This window comes from Zonotrichia albicollis, chromosome 4 (genome assembly GCF_047830755.1).
Source record: "Zonotrichia albicollis isolate bZonAlb1 chromosome 4, bZonAlb1.hap1, whole genome shotgun sequence".
NCBI classification, from domain to species: Eukaryota; Metazoa; Chordata; class Aves; order Passeriformes; family Passerellidae; genus Zonotrichia; species Zonotrichia albicollis.
This window is the reverse complement of record NC_133822.1, coordinates 23345724-23364675: the sequence shown is the minus strand read 5'-3', so window position 1 is coordinate 23364675 and position 18952 is coordinate 23345724. Positions and strand designations below refer to the sequence as shown.

General features: G+C 39.2%; 1 protein-coding gene across 6 annotated transcripts in view; it reads left to right on the top strand.

Annotated features, from left to right (window-relative positions):
- DGKI (diacylglycerol kinase iota) overlaps positions 1-18952 on the top strand; it is a 201245-nt gene that overhangs the window by 122423 nt on the left and 59870 nt on the right. For 4 of the 6 annotated variants that reach the window (XM_026790868.2, XM_026790866.2, XM_026790867.2 and 1 more), the window contains 3 exons: positions 987-1186; positions 4572-4634; positions 12069-12169. In XM_026790868.2, the coding sequence (XP_026646669.2) occupies positions 987-1186; positions 4572-4634; positions 12069-12169 (364 nt within the window). The remainder of the gene's footprint in view (positions 1-986; positions 1187-4571; positions 4635-12068; positions 12170-18952) is intronic. The other 2 variants (XM_005482769.3, XM_026790869.2) reach the window with 1 other exon arrangement.

The following is an 18952-nucleotide window of genomic DNA, read 5'->3' as shown; positions in this document are numbered from 1 at the left end:
GGGGAATAGTTTCTCTGTCTCGCAGATGTATCTAATTAGGGATGTTGTTTTAAAGAGCAAATAACTATTAGCATGACTGTTGTTGTAAAAACAAACCAACCAAAACAAATTGAAAGCTTTAAGAATGAGTACAGTTATTAATTTGTGTGTGTACATACAGATGATGAGTCCTATAAGGCATGTGGTTAGATGGCTGCTTGTTGCTTTGCAGTTTTGGGGTGAAAATGCTTTCATTGTGCTCTTTCAGAATAGCTTAGGTATGGAGTACTGTGTAAAGGACGCTGCCAGCAAAGTGGCATTTTGCGTTTGTTAACTGCCTCAGCTGTCTCTGTTCTGAGCTGTCTTTTCCCTGCTTGTCGGAACCCAGGGCATCCCTCTGGCTGTCCTGGATGGCTCGAGCCCCTGCCAGGGGGCTCAGAGGCCTTGGCACAGAGCCCAAGACACCTGTGACGTTGAATTTGACCCACGGAGCAAATTATCACCTTTATATGCAGAATTACAAGTCAAGAGAGTTTAAGCAGAATAATTGTTAGCTTGTTATAGGGTGAAAAGTAGAATTTTGAGGTTTCTAGAATGGGGGCTCAGGGTCCCAAGATGGAGGAATTTGGATGTGTTTTGTCCTTCTTTCTCCTTCCTAGCCTGCATATTCTGGGTGGTGGTGGCACGTTTGGATTGGTTTAAGGTAGGGACGCACTGTCTAACATAGGTGATAGGTATTGGGAAATTATTGTAAATAAAGTACACGTACTTTTTAGTATAAAAGACAACACTGACCTGCTGAACAGACCTTGGCAGGCCAGAGAAAGGATGTTATAGATAAGAAATAATAAACAACCTTGAAAACCACAGCTGAGGAATCCTGACTCCTTCTTTGACTGCCGGGCTGGGAAAAGACTTGTAGGTATCTTGGGGTCACTCTGACCAGCAGAGACTCCAAGACCTGCTTGGTGTTTTGTTTGTTTGTGTGTTTTGTTTGTTGCTTGCAGGCCGCTCTCCAGGTGGGTGGCCACGGGGAGCGGCTGCACCAGTGCCGGGAGGTGACGCTTCTGACGTACAAGTCCATTCCCATGCAAGTGGACGGCGAGCCCTGCCGGCTGGCCCCCTCCCTCATCCGCATCTCCCTGAGGAACCAGGCCAACATGGTGCAGAAGAGCAAGAGGAGAACCTCCATGCCTTTGCTGAATGAGTGAGTTGCACATGTGCATGTCCTAGAGGCAGGAAGCCCGTGTGGGGCAGTGTATTCTGTCATGGATTTTGCATGTACTGGTCTTGCAGCGCATTTGAAAAATAAATTTAAAAAAAAAATCACATCTTCTGAAGTCCCTTTTCACTCTATTGTAAATACTTACCTGACTTTCTTTTACTCTTTATCTTCTGAGTTACTCTTGTCTTGCTTTCAGACTGGTGTTCTATCTTTCTGTTATATATTTATTTATTTAGAGAGGTTTCTGCAGGCTTGGCAGTGTGCCCCTTGGCTTTCGATGGTTCTGCATATGTATGCCATTTACCCTTGAAGTTTTTTTGATTTAGTTTCTCAGCTTTATCGATCTGCTTTTTAAGCTGCATTGAAGACCCCGTAAGAAATTGCCACAATCAAGAGCTAATCAGGACATATTTCAGTCTTTGCTGTGAGCACATGCTGCCTGGCAGAGTCTATGGAGAAAAATTTGAATGTCCTGAAAGAACTGTTTGTACTTTGTAAGAAATCCTTCTCCAGTGTAGAAACTCAAATGAGAAATGAGTATTGTAAATGTGAATAGAGAAAAGCTAAGATTGGAAACTAGTAGCTTGTGAAGAGGAATAGACAGAACTAACATTCATTTTCATGATTACACTTTCTTTACCAGTACTGAAATTATAATTTAATCAGAAGAAACCTAAATAGTAAAATTTTGACTCGTGAAAGTGGCCACCCAATAAAATAATTTAGATTATTTTGTAGAGGGTATTATTGTAATCCTTGTAGAGATCTTTATTGCTGGTAAAATGACTGTGCAAGGGACTTGCCTGTTATTCGTATAATATTCCAAATATGAAGCAAAACAGTCGATTCCTTATCCAAAGATACTGAACTAATGCCCTAAAGTTATTAAGGATCCACATTTAATTCAAACGCTCATCCACTGAGGCTTTAATATTTCTGGGGAAATGGGTGGGGGAATTTTGCTGTTGCAATTGTAATGGTGAGGCAAATTCTGTGAAGAGATGTAATACCTTCCAAAAGACTAACTCCTATAACTGGGAAAAAAAAGCACAAGGTCTTAGGCACACCTTTTCTCTTCAGCTATCTTAAAAGTTGTGTCCCTTACAGCTGTATATCTAGAGAAAGATCCTGCTTTACTTCAAACTTTGACTCCAGCCCTTAAGAATTTTTTTCATTCCCTGGCTGTCAATCTATTAATATAATCAAAGCCACCCTGGTTACTTTCAACAGGTTCCTGTTCAATTTAGCACTTTGTTCTCTCATTCTTTAAGTTGCAGTAGAAACACATTTCTCTAATGTGCAATTTCTCTTTGCCTGGAAAATATGTAAGATACAAAATACTCATCTTTCTTGAGCAGAGAATAGCAGACTCTTAACTATGGGCAGTAGCGCCCAATCTCACCCAACCACAACTCCTCAATCTTCAGTGAAAGCAAAGGGCAGCCCTGGAACATCTTTTTCTGCACTGAAGGAGACTAATGCAAATGTAAAAAGAGAATTCATGGTATTTCAAACTGATAATTAGCATGGGTTAGGTTTGGGTTTTTAGATCTGAATTTAAACTGTGGTAGGGAAATCGGGATTTGTAGTATATGCCAATTGTCAAGGGGATATTCTTTGTGGTTTAGCTTGATTTAAATGTGCCATGGTACACTAAATTGCTGTCAGAGTCCTTTGATTTGGCTGACCTATTTTTCTGCAGATCTGTGTCTTAGGAAAATGCAAATGATCTGTCAGGAACTGTAGTGTCAGCTTCACATATCAGAAATTGTGTGTGTAGATATTTACATCTATTTATATATATATATCTGTGGATGTGCTTCACTCTGAGGTATTAAAAAGGAAGGAGAGAGCACTTGAATCTTCTCTTACTGTGATTAAAAGTAAATGATTTGTTAAAAGCTAAAATCTAGGAAGAATATTAGTATTGTGAGAAGTTCATTCAATATGATGCTGATTGGTAGTATTGCACAAGTGAAGAAATTTGTAATTAAATATGTTTATCTATTTTTCTTAACTTGATCTCTAGGATATAACTCCTTGTTCTGTTGCAATCTCCCAGAGAGCCTTGTATGGGATGGACATGATAGATGAAGGGTTTTTTAATGACTATCATTTAAATGTTAGATGTGTGAGATAAGTCAGTTGGTCTGGAGCCATCCTTAATTACTAGACAGCTCTTCTTGAGCTCCTTGCCAGGAAAGCAATTAGAAAATTATCTTGGTCACAGAAATGCAGATTTATTATTATTGTCACCTTTGATATTATTGCCATATAAGAAGTGGGAGTGAGTAGAAAAAGACTTGACTTGAAGAAGTTTTACACTGCTTCTGTATTTTTGTCCTGGTAATCTTTTTTCTGTGTGTTTTTTTTTTTCTCTTTGAAACACTTGTTGGCTAAATTCTCATTCCCGTTCTCCACTATTGATCACAGTAGAATGTGCAAGAGACAACACAGCTTGTTTTCTGTAACTGAGCCAAGAATGTGGCTGTTGAGAGCTATACCAAAAATTAGGGAGAATAAGAAGAGAAACTGTGGTTCAGCTTTTCCAGAAATAATTTTCTGATTAAAAAGTCCTGCATAGTATATTCCCCAGTAAGTTTCAGTTAATGAACACTTGCTGAATTGAAAAATGTATTTTGCTCTCACTGACTTTTACTTTGGCTTGAGGAAGAGCACCCTGCATAATGGAAGAGAAAGAAGAGGAAAGAGCTTCTAGATAAAACATATTTGATGCATTCAAGAAAAAGAAAGGGACCATTTGAATATAAACACTAAAGGTGAATAAAAACACTAAAGGTGAATATTAATAAAATGCAAGTTTCCCTAAAGTATGAACAAGAGGAACAGAAACAGCAACTTGTCATTGTAGATACCAAATCTCCAGTAAGGGTATTTTTTCCTTAAACAGTAATTATTTGGTCAACCCTTGAAGACAATTCCATCCATCTGGATCTCAGCTTTGATGTTTGTTTGCGTTTCTGGACCTGCTTCCAAAGTCTGTTGCTTTGAAATTTTTCAGTGCCTGTGGAAAAAGTTCTGGGATCCCTTGTCTTGTATAGTTATGTGCTGGGCTTTTCACTGCTCCTCACCTGTGTCTTTAGAAAGCTCCTGTGTGCCACATAGCAGTGATTTTCTCCATTTGCATGTCTTCAGTTGCTCTTGGCTTCCTAGTGTGGGCTCAGAGCTCTGCATGGCCCTTCATTCAACGTTTATGTGACACATTCCTTTTGTTTCTGTTTAAATGTTGTGTGTCTTTCTCTTTCTTTCTTCTCTTCCACTCCTCTCTCTGTCTCACCTTTTTTTCTTGTCTGTCCTCACTGTGTGCTGTTTTTCTCTTGGCCACTCATTTCCTGCTGCCTTATAGTATCCATAAAGTGCAGTCTGCTGACCTGAGGAGAGTCTCGGCTCCCCCTGATTCCTTCACTGTGTGAGTATCTGGCTTTCTTCTATTCTAAAAGTTCCACAGCCTTTTGTTATTACCCTGTGTCATTCAGCTGAGAGATGGGGCAGTAAAATACAGTGACAAATGGGAAGAGGGAGCTCAGATGACAGCATGACTGATGAGGCACAGTTCCACAGTAGCCAAGTAAGGTGAGCAGAACATGTCTAGTGATGGTGACCAGGTTCAGCCATCAGCCAGCTCCCCAAACATCCATGGCAACAGGCACATTTGAGGTTTAATGCCAGGCATCATTCCTGGAAAGAATTGAGATGAGATATTTTCAATCCAACACAGGAGGTTTCCTCTGAGCATGAGGAGAAAATGCTTTTTATTAAAAAGTTGACAGAGCACTGGCACAGGTTACCAAGAAAGGTTGTAGAATCTTCATTTTTAGTCATAATCAAACCCTGCCCGGACATGGTCCTGGGCAGCCTGCTCTAGGTGCTCCTGCTTGAGCAGGGATTTGCATCAGATGACCTCTAGAGGTCTCTTTCAGCTTCAACCATTCTGTGATTCTGGTAAATTTCAGAAAGCCCCGAGTGCTTCATTGTTATTTTGGAAAAAGGAAAGATTTTCAGTTTGGTGTGCCTTTTCCATGGGTGCACTTTGCTGTATTCTGCTGGCAAGCATAAAGTAATGAAACCAACTTGCCTCACCAATTCAGCATCTGAATCAGCCTCTAGAAAAAAGTTGAGGTAACCCTAGTTTCTTACACAGAACATTAAGCTCTGTGTCTAAGAGAAGAAGTACAGGGATATCCCTTGGAGCTCAGAGATATCCTTTGGAAAATGACCTCCAAGTTTTGATGCAGTTAATTTTAATGTCCCATGTGAGATCAGCTGTCAGAATAAAGCAGGGAGAGAAAGACTTGCAAGCCCCAAACTAATTTGAAAGTCAAAGTTGTTCTCTATCTTATAATCTGTAAAAATAGATTGAACATGCTGCTGCACTGGGGCTGCCAATTAATGTGTCTGGCAAATTAAAATAGGAACCCAGGAGGTAACACAGAAATATGATTTGGATTATGATGGCTTTGAGATTCAAATATTCTTTGTGGTTTTTTGTTGAGCAACATAGAAGAAGACTGAGTTCCAGTTAGTACTGAACAGCAGGGCAGATCCTACTGAGAGCCGATGATGGATTATAGCCTGTCTTAGATAAATGTCAGGATTTCTGCTGCAGGAGATGCATGGGAGTTTAGGGCAGCCAATTTATTAGGCTCATGTGGTCTTTTTTTGCAGAGACAGTAGAACTGTAGTGTGATCCATTGCAAATGCTTATACAAGGTGTGTAAGTAAATACAATCATTGTATTTTTGAAGGCCTTTTAAAAGGAAGGTGAAAACTTGCATTTTCCTGCTGGATGTTCAGATACGAGAAGATGCATATGTGAGAGTACATTTGTCTTGTGTGGTTGATGCTGAAAATTACCATTGAAAAATAAGATATTTACTTGTGTAGCCCCTACAGCTCTTCTACAAGTGGAATAAACACTGTGGGTAGGCTGTAATTATTTTTTCAATTAAAAAATCTGCATAAATGAAAATACAGATATCACTGTATTGGTAAATACTACTCCTTTATGGAGTTTGTGGTAATGACTGCAGCAGAGTATGTGCATAAAACCTGTGTGAATAATAAAAGAGTAATAGAAAATAGTATTTTTACCTTTAGAGGTTCAAATTATAAACAAAATCAACTTTCTCAGGCTGAATATGGTTACTGTCTCTTAGAGGAGAGTCTAATAAAGAACAGTAGGAGGCAAGGTGTAAGGGAGAAAGTGGTAGAAAGTGAACAGTTCTCCAAATGCAGAGTTAAGGATGAAAATGCTTAGAGAGATCTCCTTTTTTTCTGAAACATGAATTATAGGGAATTGAGTGTCCTCATTTCTTATCAGGTTTTCCTGTTTAGCATGTGGATTTCTGAATGCGAAGCTGTCCTGTGTTCCCTGGCAGCCCAGAAAGCCAGCCATAAACTGGGCTGCAGCTGAAGCAGCATGGCCAGCAGGTCCAGGGAGGTGATTCTGCCCTTCTGTTGTGCTCGTGTGAGACCTCACCTCTAGTGCTGCATCCAGCTTCAGGGTCGCCACCATGGCAAGGATGTTCACCTGTTGATGCGAGCTCAGCAGAGGGTCCCCAAGGTGATTAGAAGGATTGGGCACCTCTCCTACGAGGAAAGGCTGAAAGAATTGGGATTGTTCAACCGGGAGAACAGGAGCTTTGGGGTAACCTAATTGTGGCTGAAGGGAGCCTACAAGAAACGTGGAGAGGCACCATTTACAAGAGCATGTACTGACAAATTTCAACCTGAAAGAGAGTAGGTTTGGATTAGATATTGGGAAGAAATTCTTTATGGTGAGATGCTGGAACAGTTTGCCCGGAGAGGTTGCGGGTGCCCCATCCCTGGAGGTATTCAAGGCCAGGTTGGATGAGGCTTTGAACAATCTGGTCTTGTGAAAGGTGTCCCTGCCCATGGGAGAGGAGTTGGAACTAAGTGATCTTTAAAGTCCCTTCCAACCCAAAAAATTCTATAATTCTGTTTAGAGGGATTATTACTTATGGAGAACATGCTGTGCTTGGAAGGGTAATGTGTGAGAGAAGCGCAGTTAGCATGCAGGAGAAGAAAAGCAAGTTCCAGGATTCTACTGGAAACTTCAGAATGTGTCTCTACTTTAAGTGTCTCTGTGGGTGTAGCTCTACAAAGCCAAATGTGTTTGCTGAAGAAATTGTGAGATAAGAAAGTACCAAAAAACTCACTAGGGTTAGCCAGGTTAACCTGGCTTATCTGGGATAACACTTATGTCCTGGTTTTGGCTGTGACATGGCTGGTTTTCTCCCTAATAGCTGTACAGAACTGCTTGTTTGATTTATGGCAAGAATAATGTTTTGGTTATTGCTAAGTGGTGTTTATCCCAAGTAAACACTATTTTCAGTGTCTCACACTCTGCTGCTGAGGAGCTGCACTCAATGCTGGGAGAGAGTGAGGCCAGGTAAGCTGAGACAAACTGGCCAAGGGGATGTTTCACCCCAGAGAAGGTCACGCCCAGTGTGTAAACTGGAGGAGTTACCTGGGAGGGGTCTGACTGCTGTTTGGGGATATGCTGAGTGGTGAGCAGTTGTATTGTGCATCTCTTTTTTTCTCTCATGTTTGTTACTCTCTCTACCCCCCACTTATTATTATTATTATCATCATCATATTTATTATTACTATTATACTATTTTGTTCTGTCATGAAATTCTTATCCCATCTGTGAGGTTTATCTTTTCTTTCCAATGCGTCTTCTAACCAAGGGGACTGTCCTTTGGCCCAGCACCCTATGACATGGCTGCTCATCTAGTTCAGATTCCCAAATGAAAGAAAAAAATTATGTGGTAGAGCTTATAATTTCAAGGGTTTGTGGGTTTTTTTTTAGGTAAAGAGTTTAGCAAGACCTTCACCTTAAAATAGTCAGGAACTTTTGTGAAGCGTTGAAATTGCTCCACAGAAGGGACTGAATGAGTCTGCTCTGTTGTGGCAGTTCTTATGTTTCAAGTAGATAGATGCTGTCAGAAACTTATTTTTAATGTATCATTTCCAAGCTCTGTCAATGTAGTCTTGAAAGTAAGGTGAATTTCCTTTTTCTCTTTTGGCTACAGCTTTCCTCTTTCCAATTGTTCTAAACGGCAGAATACTGAATTAATTTTTCATGTTTATTTCTTCTTTAGGAGACAGATAATTCATAAATCATTCATTGTCACTATAAACATCCCCTACAAGAATGATATTTTTTTTTTTTTTACTCAAGTATTTTTTGTATGGGGGGAAGTAGATTTCCTTTTCTGTTTACTGAATCATGTTAAAATTTGTGTGTACGGTGGTGTGAGCTGTGTTCTTGGAGATCTATCAGAAATTTGTCACTGGATGCTGTAGACTTGTTGGACTGTTTATTCTTATAATTCCTTTCTCTGTGGAGACATGAAGTATAAGAAATGGTTCACTGGGTTCATAAATAATTGAAATAGGGATTGGGGTATTTATAATTTACAAGTCTGTCTCCCCAGCTCAATCAAGCTGGTGGTGTGGCAGAAGTGTAGCTGTGTGCTGTGCAGGAGTGCCAGGCTTGGGCAGGACCCAAGCTTGCTCTGCCTGTGCTCTTCCCTGGGTGACTGGAAGCAGGAGCATGTGTCCTAGGAAAACCAGCTGTGCTCCAAGTGAGCTGTCTGGCATCCTCTCACTTGTTGCTGGATGATTAATAGGGGTGAGGAACTCACAGTTTTATCAAAAGCCAAGTGTGTTTTCTAGATGAAAGATCTTGGGGAAGATTCATATTTAGGTTTGTGTTTGAATGAAATCATTATAAATAATAAACATGAACAAACAGAATGTTTTATTTGACCTCAATCTTTATTTACATCCTCATGAGGCAAATGACATTTAGGATTTAGTTCTGTAGATTGATGTGTTTGTGGAATGAGTTCCTAATTAGATTCTTTAGGAGGTAATAGACTTCATTAATCTGTACTTTCAAGTACTTTTTGTTGGCTATGTAATACACCATGTAAAAAAATATTTGTTGAGAGGTAAGTAATTTAAGTAATTTAGGTTGAATTAAAGTGCAGCAATCTCCCCAAATTTATTTATAAATTGCTGCTTTATGTGGAAAGCTTTTCTTCCTCTTGTTGCAGTTAGGCGAGTTGCTTTACACAGTGTTTAGAGACATCTATTTCTATTAATACTGTACTAATGCTTCTGTTCAGTGACATCCATCACCCTGTTATTTGCTTTTACATGGACATGCTTATGTATTTAATCTTTGTGGTTTCTGGATATACTGAGTATGTCTGAACAAAGACAAATTGATCTATTTGTATAATAATATGGATTATGATGCAGTGCCCATGAAGACTGCAGTAGTGTTGATAGTGGAAGTATTTTGCTCAGCTCCATTAGATAGAGTTCTGTGAATGAATGAGTTAATTAGTTTGACTGATGAGGACAATATACTCTGGTGTCAATTGCTGCTAGTCTGATAGCACAAGAAATGAATATTCAAGTAGTGAGTTTTAGAATCAAATTTATTTTGAATAGGTAATAAAATTTAGTGACACAATGTGTCAGCCAATGATTATTATAAGAGAACAAAGGGTGTTTGCAAAGAACTGATGAACAAAACCATTAAGCTTCAGTTACTGAATAAATGTCTCTTTTGTGCATGTGTCAATACACACATGTTTTTAGGTATGCCTATATATGTTTACTTGTGTTATGAATCTGCTGCCTGTGCCTGAACCTGGCTAAGTGTATAAATCTCTACCCTGTGGAAAAGAACTCCTGGCATTGGTTTTTCTGGTAATAGCTTATTTTCTATAGAAAGCTACTGTTTCCAAGGTTACAGTATTTTTACTAAGATAACTAAACTTTTCAAACGGACAAGAGGCCAAGTTCTGTTTCTCTCCAGTTGTATGTTTTAGCACACAACCTGCTTATGTAGTGGTTTTAGCATGTCTTTATAAAAATGGAGTGAGAGGAGGGCAGAACAGGATACCAAACTCTGGTACTTGCCAGCTGATTGCCCTCCTACACTGGACCTGCTCCTATTTCTCCTCAGAAAATACATCACACTTTAGATGAGTGCTTGTTCCTTCTGCAGAAACAAAGTCAGATATACAGTGTGCCTGTATATCAAAAATTATACTTTTTGCAAAAGCATAGGAATATTTTCTTAAATATTTTCTAATTAAAAGAGAGTTTTGGACAGTGTATGTGTGGTTTTTGGAAGAAAGAAATATATTCTAGATTTTCTTAATTTTAGATACTTTTCTTCTTCCAGCTGCAAGCAAAGAAAAAGACCTTGCTCATTTCTTTTCAGGTGAAAGGACTAATTTGACTCAGAAGGTGATACTGCACATGCAGTAGGTTGCCATCGGCTTCAAGCTAAGAAATAACATTTGTTTTTCTTCCTTACATGGCATTAGGTAGTGAGTCAGCATATCTACAGAAGCCAGTGTTATCTTTCTCTCCCCTTGGTGTCCAAACACCATCCTGTGTGGGATGGAGTTTGGACACCAGCAGGTAGGTTGGAAGGGATTAACCAAGGTTTGGCAGATGTTGGCATGAGATCAGCCTGTTTTCCTCTCCTGCTTTCATGAGATACCCAGATTGTTCATTGTGATAATGAGTTTGAAATGATGCCCATTGTGATAGAACATAAGTCTACCACTGATTAATTGATGACATTAGTGAAGAAAATTCACATTTGAACCGGTGTTTAGAAATGAGATAACACATGTAACATTTGTGAGATGTGCCTTGTCCTTCACTAGCAGTGCAAATGCTATAAATCAAATAGTTTAAAATTGAGAAAGATGCCAAACTGTATATTTATGAGAGTACACCGCATTATGCCTTTGAAAATGCAGTGTGTTAGTCAATATTACTGTAGGCAGAGTCCTGGTACTAACAAGATTAAAACAGAAAATATTGACAGTCTTTTACTAAAATCACAGAGTGAATAATCTACTTTTAACTGACCTAGGGCTGAGTTCCTATAGGGCAGACATTTGCTATGTGTGTTATAAACACAGATTGTCTCTTTCTCTTTAAAAGTGGAAGATGCAAATATGGCTAAATGAATTTGGATAGCATCTAGCTAAACTTTAAAAAAATCAAACAATAGGTTACATTAAGGTAGTAACTAGTGTGAAATGAAAAAAAAAGCTTTTCTATCCATATTTATATGGATATTTCATGTTAAGTATATGAATACCTAATTTCTAGATACTGACCTATTGAGTCTTTCAATAGGTCAGTATCTAGAAATACTGAGGTATCTAAATCAAACTAAATTTTGTAAAAGTGAGGTTGCCATACTGCTACTTGCTTTTAAAAGTCCTTCTCAGTTCTGAGTATTAGACTCAAAACTTTCGAAATCTGGTTCTTAGCCACATCTTTGTTGACTGTTTCTCAGACCTGAGATGCTGGATCAGGATCCTTCAGTAATGTGGTGTAGATGCTCTCATGGGCAGAGGTTGTCCTGAGATACTTCCCAAGAAGCATCTTTCTGTGTCTTTAAATTCAAGTTGGCAGATCTATCTACTGACTGTGGTGGGGCTCTAAGAATCTACACAAAGTCGAATTGGAGAAGGGCGGGGTAGCTACACAGGGGTATAAGAATTCAGAAAAAACCTTTACAGTTTCAGGTCACACAAACAGCAAACGGGATTCTTGATCTTGCTTGGTATTTAAGGTGTAATATCTATGCTGTTGTGCAGTAGAAAGTCATAATTGTAAATGCAGCCATAGGCCTGTGGGGACATGGCTCGCTTCTGAAGAGGCTTGTGCATTTTCTTCTTTCAGAGAAGATTGAAATCCCTTCATATCCTGTTTTCCTTTGCTCTTCCAGGGAACACTCTGTCTAAGAAGCTTTCTTGTTTCCTTGCAGTCCTCATTCCATCCCAGATCGCCTGCGGATCAGAGTGAACAGGATTAATTTACAAGAGTACGAGGGGCTACATTACGACAAGGAAAAGCTCCGGGAAGCTTGTAAGTTGGGAGAAGCCAGATTGTGGCTGCTTTTGATAGAACATTCTGTGCAAACCTTACTTTGACCAAAACAACCCCTACCCCAAAAATAACAATGAAAACCCCCAAAAACAGAGTCAAGCACACACTTTTGGATGAGTAATATCGAGAGTATGCTCATCTATATGTGCATATGTACAAATGTGTTCTCTCTATATAAATAACATCTATAGAGATCATGTATAGATATTCCACTGCTTTCTTGTTTAAATATGTTTCTTATTATTGTATTTATTGTAAAATAAGTGTTTTGTACACAGAGTTTTTTTTAATTAATGTCTTTCTGTTGGTTCTGCTGGGTTTCTAGTACATGAAACTGTACCAGATTTTATGATTAGCATCAGATTTCAAGCTGAGTGGGAGACCATGATATATTTGATATTGAGAATGTGCACTGACCTGGAACATGATTCTTGCACAGGTACATTTATCTTGGGGAACAAATCTGGGTTCCCCACACCCTTATTCTTTACCAGCCTTCAGTTTTCCATTTCAAAGAATAATCGCTGTTTTGTTTCCTCATGTAATGGTTTAATTGCTGTGTTTAGGGGTAGGTCAAAAGCAGACAGTGGTTGCTTTGGCAACAATGATGATGACAATCTGAACTTAAAAATGGAATTCCTTTCCTTGGTGACACACAGAGTCATTAATCAATGAGGGACAGGGCTTCTTGTGATAACAATTTAATAGTCTTGTAATGCATCTGGCTCATTATTCATATTAAATTACAAGCATGAGTGTTTGTTGTGCAACAGAGCTTCAGTTCCCTCTGCAATACAGAGTGCTTTGTTAATTACAGGATGGCAATCCTTTTAATTGGTTTGCTAATCTTATTGTTAGAAGATAGTTAAACTGTTTCCAATTCACTCTTCCAGTCCCACCCCTCCTCAATTTACCGTCTCTCCTTACACCAAAAGAATTGAAATAGCCTAAATTTTAACATAGGTCTTGACAGCCTTAACTGAAGTTAGTGGAACTTGGTCATATTTAAAGCAATCAAAGCCTTCACTGGACTGAGAAGAATTTTAACAGGATCAGGATTATTCCTCACTGGAGCAGAATTTACTACATTGAGAGTTTAAATTGAGAGTTTGACATTGAGTAGATTTCAGGCCACACTGAACACAACTCCCCAACACTGTCAGAAACTACTTGTCTCATTTGAGGGTTGCCCATCTGAGGAGAGCTATTCTCATCCATCCTTAGTATGGATGCAAATTTTCTGTGTCTGTACTTAGCATGTTTTTTGTCCTTAGGAGCCATTACATGTTCTTACACAAAACATACAACTTCTTACACTATTGTCACTGCAGGGGTAGGTGTGTATTTGTGTTATTTGCCACCTGCCAAAATTCATAATGATAACATTATAAGAAAATGCCAGCAACTGATCTAACATCCTGGTTTTGTATTTCATATGGATTTGATCACTTAGTAGGAGTGTGCTTAAGAGGTTATCATTCAAAAAACAGATGTTTGTTCATCAAGACTTAAAATGATTGCTTTTGGACATTGGTGGGTCATTTATAAAAAAACCCTTTTGAATCTTTTAAGTCAATGCGTGTCCACCATGATAATGTAACATAGTTGAATTGGGCTATTCTCCCCAGATATTTTTCATTTAGTTGTTTTTCCTACTACTCCTCTTTTAACTGTCCCAGTAATGCTTGTGCATTACTGTTGTTACTTACTGTAAGAATGTGAGAGAGCAAATATCCCCATTATCCTAAAAGAGACCAGAAGAAAAGATACTTCACCTTAGTCTTTGCAGTATGAATGTCTCACTAGATGCTTGCAGGAGACCAAGTTTATGTACCTGTTCAGGCTTTGGCAGAATACCCACAACTGAATACAGAATGCTGCACTTAATATCCATTCTCCATCCACAAGGATTAAAACAGTTCAACCTCCCTAAATAATTTGAGAACCAAGTACAATCTCACAGCAGTCTGAACAGGAAAAGGAAGCCAGTTAATAAGGAGTTGTCCCTTAAGGAAAAATAGCAAAGAACCTATTATGGTTTTCGCCTGTCACGTGTCTCCATAATATAGTTTTGAAAGCTCTGACCTCACTGTAATAATCTGGATCATTTTAGCTTACAGTGAATACATTAATCCCCCTTGCTTACTTGTAGTACTGATTTGAATCTATCAACTATTTCACCTAAGATTGTCTTCTGACATAGAGTAGCTCATGATACAAAATGTTCCATGAAGATTAATCTTCACTCTGCTGGAGGTAGAGACTTCATTTTGAAAGCCTCCAGAACAATTAAAGAATGTCATTTTGTCATTTGAAGGGCATGACTGTCCTTAGCTCATTCTCCTTCTGTTGTTTTCTAAATTTCTTATCAATGCAGCTGGCATTTAACCAGATGCTGTTTCTGAATTGTCCCTTTCTTCCCTCCCCTTGCTACCCCTTTTCTCCTGTCAGCATCTCAGTATTGTGTGGGGGATGATTAATGACGGTACAGAGGGTGCTTATTGATCCTTCAGTGAGGAGGGATGAATGCTTTGATGCAGCATTTTAAGAAAGGGATATATGTTGGCATTTTAGTTATGTTTTAATATTCTTCACTGCAAATGTAGTTGTCTTTTCTAACACCAGCTTATGTCCTAAGCACTTGTCACCTAAGTCACAAGCTTCACCATCTCTGGCCAATGTGAGAGTTGTACATTACAATGACCACAACTAAGATTATCTCACTCATGAAGTGAGGTGGACTGATGTCTCTAGGTGGGCAGAATTTATTTCTGCCTCTGCTGCCTGCTTGTCTTGTGTGCACTCTCTCTGGCTTCCTGTTACAGCAGTAAAGTGTGATCCAAAGCAGCACTGTGGGTGAACAATTGAGTTATTTTTAAGACAGAAAAATCTTTGTGTGACACTGTATTTTCTCCTTTCCAATATAACTAACAATTTCCTGACAATGGAGGCATATGTGGAAACCAATTTGGTTTAAGAAAAAGGCAACAAACAAACCAAACATAAGCTAGTCACCTAGTGATTTTCAGTGCTTCTTAGTTCTTCCCAGCAACACCATTTCAGATTTGCACCATAAAATATATCAGTGAAATAACTCACCATAAGTAGTTACCGAACAGTTGTGGATTTTTAATAGGGTATGTCAGCCGTTACTGCGTTTAACTTGTTGTGGGTGTCCTAGCTATGGAGAATAATCTTATCTTCTTCAGTACCACTAAGATTAAGGAGGAATCACACCCAATTGCAGTGATGACAGTATTAGAAATAACTCTCAGCCTTGTGTCAGCTCTGGGTTTCCCATACTTTCTTTTACACAGACCCAGCTGCTCCTTATGTCCTCTAGAATAAAATGGCACACTGGACTCAAGAGAAATTTTAAAAGAAAATTTTTTCCCTGTGTTTAACGATTGGACTGTAACCTAACAATCCTTTTCAGTGCAGCCTCCTTGCTCTGTGTGTGTGCATGATGCTGTAACATGATGGGAGCTTAATCTTGAATTCTTCTCTCTTTGATTGTCTGTAGCTAAATGTCTATTATATGTGTGCCTCTAATATCTCTGGGTTACCTGAGGATTTTGGGGTCATCCTAGGAGCTCTTATCAGATACACGGGGGTACACAGAGTGACAAGCTTGTGAGTCTTTGTGATGTGTATGTGTACAGTGATACTGTAGCTTCCTCACACCAGAAGTGCACTTAGAAGCCTTGATCTATCAAAGGCATTCTGACTCTAAAACTTAGGGATATCACAGGTGAAGCTATTTGGAGACTAGCTCATGTGATTTTTGAGCAGCTAGCTAAGAAAGGGCCAACACTCAGGGCTTGGTATTTATATCCTGAATATGTAATATAAAAGTCAGCAGGGAGCAGAAGACTTCCTGATGAGCCACAAAGGAAATGTGCTTATATTGGGAAGCAATTTTGAGCTGGATGGATTTAGACAAGGCAGGTTGTGCAACTACAAACCTTCTCTTTCATCCTGTAAAGGATGCACCAATGGCCATTTATTTGTCAGGAGATCTCTTTGGGCACGTGGTCAAAGCTCCATAAAAGAAAACATTACCTTCAGTCTGCTTAGAAGTCAGTGCCTTGCTCTAACAACTTTGTTTTGTCAATATGTGTTATGCACACATTAGCTAATTTAGGTATTTCTTCATTACAGTCATTTCATAAGATCTGAACCTGAGAGGGGTTGAATGGATTGCTTAAAGCCTCCCAGCAAAGTGAAAACAAGAGGATTAGAAGGCAGTAGTGAGTTAAATATTGGAAATTGCTGTTCTCTGAGGTTAGGGGAAGGAATAAACCCAAGCCATTGAAATTTCATATAATGAGGTTATAGAATCATAGAATGATTTGAGTGGGAAGGGATTTTTAAAAATTGTCTAGTTCCAGCCCACTGTCATGGGCAGGGACCTCTTCCACTAGAGCAGGCTGCTCAAAGTCCCTGCCCTTGAACTCTCCCAGGGATGGGGACATCTTCCACTTATCTGGGCCACCCATTCCAGTGTCCTGCCACTCTCATTGTAGAGAATTTCTTCCTAATATCTAATCTAAGTCTACCTTGTCTTGACACCTCACAGGGCATATTCAGTACAGTCCTCTGCCTTTTGAGCTAGTGAGAAATTGTCATGTGTTAAGTTTGTCATCTTCTTTAAACCAGAAGAGATAGGCATTTATATTTATAAAATTTGTATCTATATAACATTTTAAAATTTATTAAAAATTATATTTATATTTACCTTAGAGAAGTGGAGAGAAGCAAGAATATTAAGTTTCCAGGAAATCACACTGTAATTTGTCTTTCTCATGGAGGCTTTTCTGTGAGGTTCTTCTGTTCATAATCTACTTGCATGTTTCCTTAGTGCTTTTCTGATTTTATTTCCTCTTACTTTTTCAGTCCTGGTTGTCCCCTTTGGATAACTCATCCCACACACATCCTTCCTGCCTGTCTTAAGTCTGTCTCTGCAGACCTCACAGCACAGGTTCCTGCTCTTTTTCTATACCCTAAATACTTGTTTGTTGTTTATCCAGACCTCTGTTGTCGGCTCTTACTTCCGATATCCATTCCCAGCCAGCTTCAATTCCCAGCTCTTTGCATTTTTTTTCTGTTTCTTTTTGTGTGGTGTTTGGCACAGGTTCTCTCCTCCTTTGACTTGGGCAGCTTCTTCCCTTTTGGCAGGATATTGGAAAAATCACTGAGAGACTGGAGGGAATGACTGCTGTTTCAAACATGGTCTGGTTTAATCTGATAATCTTCACTGTGTGTGTTTTACCTCCTTATATGTGAGGATTTTGCAAGTGGGCTGAAAAAAACTGGTAGCCAATGAACCTAGAGAGAATTGGGTTTTCTCAGTATAATAAGCAGAAGGGATCTGAAGAGACACATGGCTTAGATTTGTGTGGTAAGAAAGTCCTTTTGTACAAACTCAGTTTTATTAAAACCAAACTGTGAAAGCCAAACCTCTTAATATAAAAGTCTGAATATTTTATAATTCTCTATTTGCTTGGTTCTTCATATTCATAATATCATATTCTTAATATCTTAATATCAGGACGCCCTTCAGGAAAATGGCATTCTTATGACATATTCAGTAGTGAGAATCCTTTATTTGTTACATTAAACATTTACAGTCCAATGTCTAATCTCCCCAGTCCCCTGAGATATCAGAAGCAGAATGAGTTTTCCTGGCATTCACATCTACTGTGATGTTCTGTCTCAAGGCTGTTTTGTTTGGGATTTCAGTGGATTAATCATGGTATTAAGATCACGAATCCTTTCATAACAATAAACAGGTAAGTTAATTGAATTTTATAATATATATAAGTATGTTTGGGCTTCCTTCATTTGTGTCCTCAATACTATTAAAGAGTTCACTAGCTCTTGGTATTCAGCATAATGGGGACTTAATAGGTGGAAGATTTGTTTGTTGCTTACAAATTCCATAGCTAATTTCATGAGGACTTAGGAAATCACTCCTAATCTTGCAGTTAATTAGAGCACCAGGCTGGCCATACTGCTGCATCTGCCCAACCCTCCTCCTGCTGATCCTTGGTTTTGGTTAGTGTTGTCAGGAACAAAAGCCTTTCTGCAGTACTGGTTCAGATCATAAGGCAACTGCCTGCCTGTCTCATTTCCTGGGCTTCTTGCACTGCTGCTCATCACAGCTGCCTGGACAAAATCCCTTTTCATCATTCAGGGGGCACAAAGGAACTGGGAGATGGATGCAAGTGGCCAGAAGAGCAGGCGCCTCAGGAGAAAAATATCTGGCACTTGAGTGCTGTGGCTTGGCTCATGATCTGAGACTATTCCTTATTTTTGGCACAGTCACGTGCGTGGGTTTATCCACATATTCACAGGAGTGGACAGTGTGTGTGTACATGGAAAGTGGTTTTGTAGTGCCTGTCCTTTTGATGTGTTTGCACTCCCACCTCTCTCCTGGCATATCCAGTAATCCCTGTGCCCCACAGGGATTTGTACTGTCCACATCCTCATCCACCCAGCAAATGCAGAGAGGATCCTTTAGTCCTGGATTAAAGTGCCCACAATGTTACTGTCTCCTCTGCATGTTGACTTGGCCTTTAATTGATTTATCATAAATTAACTCCTTTTGCTTCAATTGCGTGCTATTGCACTATTTGTACAACGAGCAGCAACCCCAGAGTTTCTATCCCATTATCAACCACTAAGCATTTGCTTTTGTTTTAGAAGAGCAGCCATTGTGAGGCACTTTGTAAGTCTTGGCTGTGTGGTGCATTTTGATTG